At 35.9% G+C, this 12,383-nt stretch overlaps 1 protein-coding gene across 6 annotated transcripts in view; it reads right to left on the bottom strand.

The window, feature by feature from the left end:
• The window catches only part of CENPE (centromere protein E), an 83,850-nt gene that overhangs the window by 11,239 nt on the left and 60,228 nt on the right, over positions 1-12,383 (bottom strand). For all 6 annotated transcript variants that reach the window (XM_073237226.1, XM_073237225.1, XM_017660331.3 and 3 more), the window contains 5 exons: positions 11,923-12,108; positions 10,355-10,467; positions 8,789-8,886; positions 2,428-2,611; positions 580-866 (listed from right to left, as the gene is read on the bottom strand). In XM_073237226.1, the coding sequence (XP_073093327.1) occupies positions 580-866; positions 2,428-2,611; positions 8,789-8,886; positions 10,355-10,467; positions 11,923-12,108 (868 nt within the window). The remainder of the gene's footprint in view (positions 1-579; positions 867-2,427; positions 2,612-8,788; positions 8,887-10,354; positions 10,468-11,922; positions 12,109-12,383) is intronic.

Below are 12,383 nucleotides of genomic sequence, written 5' to 3'. Positions count from 1 at the left end.
CAATTGAGTTCCTTAGTAGCCTGCCTGAAAATCTCCTTTCTTTGCTTTGAGAAGTTCTCAGAACATAATCTCACTCCATCCAGTGCTCTGTGGCTCCCCCAAATCCTGGGGTAGTAGGGCTCAGTTCCCACGGCATGCAGATTCAAGCAGATAGTGGATGCCAGGTGACCCTGGCTCTAAGAGTTGGCAAGGGACCTGCTGAACGCCAAGCAGGAGTTCGATGCGCTTCCCTTTCTTGCCTTTGTCTACCTTGACTGTGGTCTGCCCCTCCCTTGGAGTGTATTCAAATAACTTCCATTCTGCTTTGCTACTGTGTCTCTTCCTTTCAATTTTTTGTTGCAGCGGGGACAAGAACTGAGGAGAATAAACTTCACCCCTAACAATTTAGGGTAAAAAGTGATTCCACTTCAGTGCTGTGCTTTGGAGAAACTTTCTCATACACGGATAGCAAATGAAAGCTGTGCACTACAGCTTGCTCAACTATATATTCTTGTCTAAACTTGCTTTTTGGGGCCACAAATTAAAGATAAGTTCTAACCTTTATCCCCCCATTTCCAAATAATCAGTATATTTACTTACCTGGGCAAAGGCCTAAACCGGAGTTATCAAAATAGCGAACTGGATGAGGTGCTGGTAAGGACTTTGATCGGCTATCAAAAAACCAAGATTTTGGTGACTCCTTTGGTACAGGGTCTTGTAAATTCCGTTCTTTGCATTGAGAAGACTCATATTGTCTCTTTTTAGAAGCTGTTCCAGTCACTTTAGGAGACTTTGGAGAATTCTCAGAAGTTACTTCTTTGTAAGCCTCTCTTTTAAGGGTTCTCTCCTTCCACATTTGGACCTCACTGGAAAGATGATGATTATTGCTTAAATGTGGAGGGGGAAAAAAAGACTGTAAGACTGCTCAACTCATGAAATGTATTCACATTTACATATAACAATTTTAAGTTGTGGTAAAATATAATTTACTATTTTATCATACTTATATTTTAATTTCACCCTAATGCTTCTTGTTTGGAGTAGTTTCACAGATCAGAAAATTAAAGGAGGTCAATATAAATTGAATAATTGTAGTAAATCTCCATGGAGTCTTGAAAACAATGCTTACAATGTGACGTTTTCAAATGAATGAGATATCATCCAGCTGGCTTACCTATTGACAAATTGTGTCAATAATTTAATAAGTTGGTCTTCTAGATAGATGAACCCTTAATGTTCTTTTGTTATTTTAAAAGATTTATATCATGCTTTCCTGGATTAGTCTTGTTTCTTACAAGAAATGCCACCAGCACATACCTAGTTCCTTCAGAGAGAAACCTGGTAAGCAATCCTACAGGCCCTGCTCCTCTCTATCTTATTAGCCAGCCAAGGCTTTTGATAAAAACCTCTTATCTCAAATTTATCTCCTTATTTTTATCTCCATTGGTGCCATTCGAGTCCATGCCAGACTGTCTTTTGCCTGGATTACAACAAACAGATCCCTAAACTGGGTTCCCCTACACTGTTCTAGCAGCCAGAGATGCAGTCTGATCTCATCAGTGCTGGCTTAAAATCCTCCACTGGAGGTAACCACTACATTTAGAATACAACCAAACTTCCTCAGAATAACCTCTAAGGGCCTGTGTAATCAGGAGTACTCACCTCTGGCATCTCATTTTCTACCTTACTCTGTCTAAATCTCTATGTCCTGGACATACAGGATGTCTTTCAGTTTCACCAACTGGTTATTCTTCCTGATGGGCTCAAAACCTGTGCACATGTTGTTCCCTCTGCCTAGGCCTACTTGTCTCCCCTTTCATCTGGCCTAACTTCTACCCATTTTTCAGATCTACTTTTATATATTAGTTTTTTCATAATGACCCCTCCCATACATCTAGACAAGGTTTGCTCACTGTGTTATACTTTTTCATAGTATCCTATTTTTTATTTACTTTGTTTAATAATGCTCATTGTAAAGAATTATTTGTATAGTTATTTGTTTAATGTATATTTTCTTCTATTATAGAGTGCTTATCATTAGTAGAGTGCTTAGCACATGATTCTAATCTTTGGTAGAAGCCAAATAAATTGGTTAGAACTGTTTATACAGTAAAAGTAAACAGACTACCATAATGGACTGAAGGGTCCTCCTTTGAGAAAAGCCTCACTGACTTGGCCTACGGTCTTGAATATTTAAGGAGCCACCTAAGAGATCTTTGTTTACTCCCTGGTTCTTGGCTTTGTTAAAAATAGGTTAGTTGACAGATAGCAAACATCTGGAATGGAGTACCACATTTTCATTTCTTTTAAAAAAGATGCTTATGACATCAGCTCTAAAAATTTATTTCCCTGTGTGAATGGTTGCCAACTGCAAGAAATATATATGTACACATCATTTCCTCCCACATGTAAGAGCCATAAGCATAATTTCATGTAAGCAGATCTTACCTTAACAGATCATTCTTTTCCTTTATTAGCTGTTCATTTTGCTGCTTTAACTTAGAAATTTCCTTTTCTAGACGTATATATTCACTTTTCAAAATAAGAGCTTTTGTGCTTTGTACAATGCCGCTGCCACCCCCACAGGTTAAGGGTTTATGTGAAGGCTGAGAATCAGTATGTTGTGATACCACTGAGGGCAAATACACAAAGAGATGACAATTTTAATTATCACCAAAGTTCAAAATGAAGGAAACATTACTAAGTAAAATAAGTCACTATAAAAGACAGAAACCAAAACTTTTCAACCATCATTTCCCTGGAAGTCATCCTTGACTTCTTCCTTCTATTTCACCTTCCACTGCCTGTTTGATCATAAATTCCAAATATTTCTAGAATCTTCCTGCTTCTCTATACCTAGCAATTCCATGGCCATCGTACTGCTAAGATCTTTCACCATGCTTGCAGCAGTGGCAATCCTCGCCAGTTAGTTGTCCGTCACTCATCTAGCCTCTCTGCCAGTGGATTTACCTGGAGAGCTTCTTATAACACAGATGTGTGTGTGAGGTCCTCCCCATCATTCAGTGCACTCTGAGTATTCAACATAATATTTGCTAACTAAGTAAGTATTATAATGATATTTAAGCACATACTATTAAGTATTTGACACTATGTGTGTAAAAGTAATGTAAGGAGATAGAGAGAGGGAAAAAAAGATGGCAGAGTAGGAAGGCAAGGCGGAAACCCCCTCCCACACTCACACCAAGGAGGCAACTACAGCAAATACAACTATCCCTGAAAATGACCTGAAGGCTGCAGAATGGGCCATCTACTGAAGAACTTCACCTGGGGAAGAAGAGAAGACCACACAGAAAAGGGTAAAGAGGCAGAGCTGTGACTGTGCAGGACCCAAGCCCTCCCCTGATTCAAGCCCACAGGCAGGAGGAAGAGGAAAGAACAGAGAGGGTATAAGTACTCAGAAACTCTGCACACCTGGCCCTGGAGATCTGCTCTGGGAATCTGGGAACACGAGTCCACATTCATTGGGCTTTGGTGATTGATAGCGCTGGACACCATGGAGAGTTGGAGCACTCTGGGAGTCTGAGACTCCTGCCACTTGCAGAGGACAGGCATGTTCCATTGATCCCGCTGAGACCCAAAAGAGGTGGCAGTTTGACAGATTTACCAGCAGTAGGAAGGGTGCCAGAAGGGCGACAGTTAGAGCTCTGTTTGCAGGAGAAATGGCAGGTAGAAGAGGCTTCCCAGCCCTCCATCAACCCAACTGGGTGGGCACCTGCCAGTCCCAAGCAGTCCACTGGTGGCTCAGCCAGAGGTGCTTCCCTGTGCACACACCTGCCCACCCACCTGTCCTGCTTGGCCCAGCAGGAGTCAGACTTTATGTCTGGCAGGTGGAGGGAAGCTTTCCCAGTTTTCTAAGCCCTCTCAGCCTAACTGGGGAGGTGCCTGTGGGAGCCAGTTCTGAGTACTCCTTCCTCCTTGCTAGTGGTCCAGCCCCACACCTGCTCCCCTGTGCACCTCCCTGGCCTACCCCATCATACCAGCAGCACAGCCATCAGTACAGGGCAGACAGAAGGTGGTCATTTTCCCAACAATCCCAGCAGAAGCCTCACTGTTCAGCTCTCAAAGGGCCGGCTGAAGTGAGCTGCCACCCTCTGCTGACAGAGATGAGCCACTGCTGACAGACAGGCAGAAAGGCAGCCTGCCCGTAGCCCACCAACAGCAACTGGGGCTCCACAACAAAGGAGAACCAGGCAATAGACAGTAAAGGGTCTTGAGCACAGGATGCCATCTTCATAAAGCCATTACTCTGTAAACCAGGAAGCACAGCAGATCCATCTAATATAAAGGAAGAAACGCAGAAGCCCTGACAAAATGAGGAGGCAGAGGAATATGTTCCAAACAAAACTAGAGGATAAGACAGCAGAAAGAGGGCTAAATGAAATGGAGATCACCAATCTTCTTGATAAAGATTTCAAAGTAACAGTCATAAAGATGCTCACTGATCTGCAGAAAAGTACTGAAGATCTCAGGGAGGAAGAGTTGAAAAAGAGCCACTCAGAGATGAAGAATACAGTAACTGAAATGAAACATACAATAGAGGGAATGAATAACAGATTGCTGTAAGTAGAAGAGACAATGCAATGGAAATCAGAGAATACAACAAAGCTGAGGAACAGAGAAAAAAACGAATCTCAAGGAATGAAAGAATGCTTAGAGCTGTGTGACCAATCCAAATGACACAATATATGCATAATAGGAGTACCAGTAGGAGAAGAAAGAGACAAAGGGGTAGAAAGTCTCTTTGAGGAAATAATTGTTGAAAACCTCCCCAATTTGGGGAAGGAAATAGACACTCAGGTCATGGAAATGCAGAGAGCTCCTAAAAAAGGAACCCCAGGAAGACAACATCAGGACATATAATAATTAAAACACCAAAGATTAAGGATAAAGAGAGAGTATTGAGAGCAGCTAGAGAGGAAAAAAAGATTACTATAAGGGAAACCCCATGATCTATCAGCAGACTTCTCAGAAGAAACTTTACAGGCCAGAAGAGAGTGGCATGAAATATTTAATGTATTGAAACAGAAGGACCTTCAGCCAAGAATCCTCTACCCAGCAAGGTTGTCATTCAAGACTGAAGAAGAGATAAACATTTCCCAGATGAACAAAGGCTGAAGGAATTTACCACCACTAAACTGGCCTTACAGGATATGTTAAAGGAACTTCTGTAGATGGAAATGTTCTTACACGTATATGGTTTACAGCAGTGAAAATAAATCCACAGTAAAGACAGTAGACCAACTACTTACCAAGCAAGTATGAAGTTAAAACAAAACAAAAGTAGTAAAACCAACTATATACAAAATCAGTCAAGGGCTATAAATAAAAGTGTGGAGGAGGAAGAAGAATAAAAAAGAAGTACTTTTAGATTGTGCTTAAAATAGAGCAACCATCAACTTAATGTAGACTGTTACATAGTTAGGAAACTACCCACAAATGTTATGGTAACCACAAACTTAAAGCCTATAAGAGATACACAAAAATTTTTAAAAAGATATCCAATCAAAACACTGAAGAAAACCACCAAATAACATGAGTATAAGAGAGGGAGAAATGAAGAAAGAGAAACTACAAAACAACCAGAAATCAAAACAAAGACACTACAAGAAAAGAATATTATAGAACAATATCCCTGATGAAGAGATGTAAAAATCCTCAACAAAATATTAGGAAACCAAACTAAAAAATATATTAAAAGGGTCATTCATCATGACCAAGTGGGATTTATACCAGGGATGCAAGGATGGTATGATATTCCTAAATCAGTGTGATAACACAACATTAACAACAAGTATAAAAATCATAAGATTACCTCAAGAGATGCTGAAAGAGCATTTGACAAAATTCAACATCCATTCACGATAAAAACTCAACAAAATGGGTATAGAGGGAATGTACCTCAATATAATAAAGGCCATATATGACAAAATACAGCTAATATTACACTCAATAGCAAAAGCTGGAAGTTTTTTCTCTAAGATGAGAAATAAGACAAGGATGTCCACTCTCACCACTTTTATTGAACATAGTACTAGAAGTCCTAGCCACAGAAATCAGACAAAGTAAAGAGATAAAAGGTATCCAAACTGGTAAGGAAAATTTTAAACTGTCACTATTTGTAGATGATATGGTACTATATACGGAAAACTCCAAAGACTCTACCAAAAAACTATTAGAACTAATAACTGGATTCAGCAAAGTTGCAGAATACAAAATTAATACACAGAAATCTGTTGCATTTCTACATACTAACAATGAAGTAGCAGACGGAGAAATCAGGAAAACAATTCCATTTAAAATTGAATCAAAAAAGAATAAAATACCTAGGAATCCACCTACCCAAGGAGGGGAAAGACCTGTACTCTGAAATTTGTAAGACACTCATGAGAGAAATTAAAAAAGTCACAAATAAATGGAAATCTATCCTGTGCTTATGGATAGGAAGAATTAGGACAAAATGGCCATACTGTCCAAAGTAATTTACAAATTCAATGCAACTCCTATCAAAATACAAACAGCATGTTTCAATGAGCTAGAGCAAATAATTCTAAAATTCATATGGGATCCCAGAAGACCATGAATAGCCAAAGCAATCCTGAGAAAGAAGAAAAAAGCTGGGGGTTATACTAGCAAAGTTACAGTAATCAAAATAGTATGGTATTGGCACAAAAACAAACTCATAGATCAATGGAACAGAATAGAGAGCTCAGAATAAACCCATGCATATATGGTCAATTAATATAAAATAAAGGAGCCATGAATATACAATGGGAAAAAGACAGTATCTTCAATAAGTGGTGTTGGGAAAACTGGACAGCTACATGCAAGAGAATGAAACTGAATTACTATCTAACTCCATACACAAGTAAACTCAAAATGGATTAAAGACCTAAATGTAATGTATGAAACCATAAAACTCATAGAACAAAACAGGCAAAAATCTCTTGAACATTAGCATGAGTAGTTTTTTTCTAGTTACATCTCCTTAGATAAAGGAACAAAATGAAAAATGAACAAGTGGGATTATATCAAACTAAAAAGCAAAGGACACTATCAGCAGAACAAAAAGGCCACCTACAGTATGGAAGAATATATTCATAAATAATTCATCTGATAAGAGGTTATTAACATCCAAAATAAATGAAGAACTCATATGCCTCAACACCAAAAAAAAAAAAACCAAAAAAACCAAACTGACTAAAAAATGGGTGAAGGACTGGAACAGACATTTTTCCAAAGAAATACAGATGGCCAGTGGACACGTTAATCATCAGGGAAATGCAAATCAAAACCACAATGAGGTATCACCTCATACCAGTTAGAATGGCCACTATCCAAAAGACAAGAAGTATCAAGTGCTGGTAAGGATATGGAACCCTCCTACACTGTTGATGGGAATGTAAATTGGTGCAGTCATTGTGGAAAACAGTATGGAGGTTCCTCAAAAAAAACTTAAAATAGAAATACCATTCAACCCAGGAATTCCATTTCTAGGAATTTACCAGAAGAAAGCAAAATCCCTGTTCTGAAAAGACATATGCACCCCTATGTTTATTAACTACATTATTTACAATAACCAAAATATGGAAGCAACCTAAGTGCCCATCAGCAGATGAATGAATAAAAATGTGGTACATATATGTAATGGAATATTATTCAGCCAAAAAAAGCCACAAAGAAATCCTGCCATTTGCAACAATGGATGCACCTAGAGAATTTTATGCTAACTGAAATAAGCCTGGTGCAGAAAGACAAATACCATATGATTTCACTTATTTGTGGAATCTAAAAACAAAGCAAAACAGAAGGAACAAAACAGCAGGAGATTCATAGACACTGAGAAGTGACTGGTGGTTACCATGGGGAGGGCTTTGGGTAGAGGGGTAGGAGCTGCGATTATTCTGTATAGATGCTAGGGACATTCAAGTTAAACATGTACTAAACAACATCATTAATGGTGTTTCTAACTTTTTTTCAATGAGTGGACAATAATGCATACAAATATCATCTTACATCTGCCTGACATTTAGAATTTTCAATGTGCTTTCACCCACTTTTAGTTTAATTCTTTTAAGAAGGTCAGGTGCCCCCATGGTTTCACATGGCCATTAAGTGAGGGCAGTCAATTTAGAGACCTCTCCCTGACTTTTACTTCAATGTTTGTTCTACTGCCAAAGTTGCCCCAAGTACTGTTCAGCATTTTCTCTTTTCCAGTGAAACATAAGAGATATAGACATATGAAAAAAGGGTAGTTTGAGGAATGTATATACAGAAATTTGATCATTAGACTTAAAATATGTACTTAAGAGAAATTTCAGAATCTGCAAGTAAGCATCAAGTTGGTACTTTCAGTATTAAGAACAACTAAGATAATACTTATTTTTACTGTGCACTGATTATATTTTTACTGTGCATATGTTAAAATCTATTCAGACTGTGTTTGTATTTTTATTGGGAACGGTACTTCTTCCTTGATAGTTATATCATTCTTTTACAGTACTGAAGTTATCTTCAGTAATATGCTAAGATATGATAATATAATACAAAGGTGAAATTCCTATTTTTCAAGAACCTTTAATGGGTAAACAGTTGAAATAATAGTAAATAAAGGAGATGTCAAATGATAAATATGATCCCAATGAATTCATTTTAAAAATAGTTTTCTAAATTAGTGATTAACTTAGGTTTATTCTTGACTGTCACATATATCATAGCAGTCTTTAAAATGTGTAATGACATTGGGAAGTAAAATGGAAAAGATCTGAAGAAATCAGCATTTTCTACTTACTCGAGGTATCTTGGGCCTGCTGACTTCTCCTAAGATTTTCTCTCAATAACCTTATAACTTCTTTTTGATTTTCTACAGTGGCTTTTGTAGAAGTAATTCTATAAGAAGAACAACAGAAATATGTAAAAGCCCAGTAACTAATTTTTAATAGAATATGAAATATAATTGCTGTCAAAATTTTCTAATAAGATGTCACATTAACATAACACTGATAAATAATAACAATAGATAAACCCTAGTGGTATAATGTCCACCCTGCTGCATCTCATGCACTTTATAGCTATAAAACCATGACATAGGAAGTATTCTGTTTTGTTGCAGGGGCAATTTTTTAACATTGAGAAACCAGTTCTTTCTAAATTTCTGGAAGCCCAATACCTATTAACTGAATATTGAACAAAATTATAGTCAGGGATACCATAAAACAAATAATTGAGCTGTTACATGAGGACCTAGAAAAGAAAATTACCAAAGCATAAAAGTAAAAAGCAACTTCTTTTTCCACTTTGTCAGGATAGCAAGCCCCATCTGCACTTCTGGGCTAAGGTGATACAATCAAAGGTCAGGTTCTGCTCATTGTTCCCCAATCGAATGAGACATTCTATGAATTGTTTTCTTAAGCATTAGTAAACAATGATAAATTATGTGATTTTCTGCCTTTCTTAGAGACTGAAAGTATTTGCTGATTCTATTCTGTAACTAAAATTTCTTTTTATAGTGAAGAACTTAACAGGTTTAAGTTTCACTAAAACCAATAGCCTTATTAATGGAAGCCTGGTTAGAATGCATGAAGATTCAGAGTGCTACTTTTTGGATGAAATTAGATAGTAAATACTTATTCAAGACTTACAGGAAGAATAACAAGTGGTAAGAGCCAGAAGGGATGTTAAGAAATCCTCTAATACACACTGATCCTTTTAGTGATTAAGAATACAAGGCTCAGAGAGACTAAATAGATGGCCCAAGTGATATATTAATAAACCATGGGTTCATGGGTAACACTATATTTTTAATTCAGTTTCCCTGACTTTCTGTTTAATGTTCTTTTCATTATGCTATGCCACAAGAACTTTAGGTATGCTATTATGTGTAGTATTATATATAAATAAATCAATAAAAAGAGGACATGCTCTTAGGTACTAGGTACTATAATTTAAAAGGAAATACAACCTTTACACAAAAACACAACAGGAAGAACAAACGAAATAAAGAGAACCGATAGAAACCTTAGTCAAACTGCTAAATACATATACCCACACAGATTCTTAACATACATTTTTAAGCATAAAAAGGCCATTTTTAAGCTGTTCACATGTGACTGAGCAAGAAGCATCCAAAGACACAGTGTGTTGGTAATTGATCAGAATTGTGCTTATTTTTGAAATCTTTGTATATGTAATGAGAATTTAATAAATTTAAAATCTGTGGATATTTGTACTTTTTAGAAAAGCAGTAATAAAATTTTCATATATTTAAAAAGTTAACTAATGCAAAGAAGTTTATATAATTCAGGAAGGAAATGTAAGCTATTCAAGTCATGTTCGGTTAAGGTAAAGACATACTCACTCCTTCTCAAACTCCTTGGCATTTTTCATCTTCTCTAGGTCTACTTTCACCAGCTTCATTTTGAGATCTTCAATTTCTTCTTTATAAGGCTTAGCTCCTAAAGCAGCTTTGTTCTAAATTTTTAAGAGAATAGAAAAATAAAAGAATTTTAGAGCATTTCTAAAGAGTTGTTAACCAGCTTGACTGGTTAAGAATATTCTAAAACAGCAAAACCCAAATATATGAAAAGCAGGAAGAACACTTATTTTAACCTTAAAAACCAGTAGCAAATAGGTATTTGATGTGAAGTATACCTAAAGTGATTGGAAGCTAATATGTAGAGAACACATGATTTTTGTTTATTAAAACAAATTGTTTTCCCTATTAAAAATGAAATACCTAAACCAAACAAAAAATAAAGGCTGACAGTAATGAAATGGGTAGACAAAGGTAAATCAGGAAAATGAAACAAAAACATGTCAAAACAGCAATATACATACCAAACTACAATAGAATTCAAGGCACAAAGAATCATACAGTGTTATTTTGTCAAAGATGGTGCAATCCAGTGATATAAATATATCTACTTTCCACTCAAAGAATGTATATCTAAATATATATATATCTAAATATATGTATCTATCTATCTAAATATATATATATACTTACATATAAATCTTTGTCGAGATTTTTTTAAGAGTAGTTTTAGTTATAGAATAATTGAGTAGACTATACACAGACTCCCTACGTACCCTTGTCTCTCCCCTCCCTCTCCCAGTTTCCCCTATCTTTAATATCCCACATTAGTGTGGTATATTTCTTACAAATGATGAACCAACATTGATACATTATTAAGCAAAGCTCATAGTTTACATTAGGGTTTATTATTTGTATTATACATTCTGTGGGTTTTGACAAATGTATAATGAAATGTGCTCATCATTACTGTATCATACAGAATATTTTGCCTGCCCTAAAAAAAATCCCCTGTGCTCCACCTACTCAGCCCTCCCACCCTCTGAAACATTGGCAATCACTGATCTTAATACTGTCTCTAGTTTTGCCCTTCCAGAATGTCACATAGTTGGAATCATATAGTATGTAGACTTTTCAGATCAGCTTCTTTTAATTAGCAATATTCATTTAAGGTTCCTCTATGTCTTCTTGTGGCTTGATAGCTCATTTTTTATTATCACTGAATAAATTATTCATTTCTCTTTTATCTTCATACCATGACTATAAAACAGTATATTATTAGATACTCAATACAAAAATAAACCCATCCAAATAGGGAATCCTAGAGGAATAGTGTTAAATATTAAGTAATATTTTTTTTAATGTAAGGAATATACAAAATATATATCTTTTAAAAATATTTTTTTTGACAAAGACAAAAATAAATTATTTTGGATAAAAATATACTCCTGCATTTCATTTCTGAGTTGTCACTTGCTTTTTTAAAGCTTGAGAATTAAACTTCAGACAGACATAGGTAATAGGAAGTTGATATAATGATTAGAGTCCCAAATTATCTACCATATTTAACAGATAAAAAACACCCTCTTATTTATAAAGTGAGTTTAAGTTACCTGAAGTATTTGGATTGTTTCTTTTGTTTCTTCAAGGCATTTATTTGATTCATTGACTTGTGCTTGAAGTTTTGCTATTATATCATTAGTCATCTCAAGTTCTTTGTGCATCTTTATAATCTTGCCTTCCTTATGCACAGCACTTTCTTTAGCTTCCTGTAGTAAAGTTTCAAGCTCTTGAATTCTCTATTAGAAAAAGTATGTATATATAAGATCTGCCACCCAAAGGATCAGAGCATGTAAGTTTAAGACAAATTGATCCTATAAGGTATTAATTTTTTAGATTGTATTAATAAAGGATAAAAAAAGAAGCCAAAGTCACTCCATTTGCATATGTATTGTTTTTTTTGTTTAGAAGTTGATGATTTTTTGGATTAAAAAATGCCCAAATTTTATAAGGCTTAGTGTTCATTTTACTTACTGGCTAGCACAGTACTAAGCATATTAAATAGGCACTCACA

Source organism: Manis javanica, chromosome 5 (assembly GCF_040802235.1).
Source record: "Manis javanica isolate MJ-LG chromosome 5, MJ_LKY, whole genome shotgun sequence".
Taxonomy (NCBI): domain Eukaryota; kingdom Metazoa; phylum Chordata; class Mammalia; order Pholidota; family Manidae; genus Manis; species Manis javanica.
This window is presented reverse-complemented; position numbering and strand designations above follow the sequence as displayed.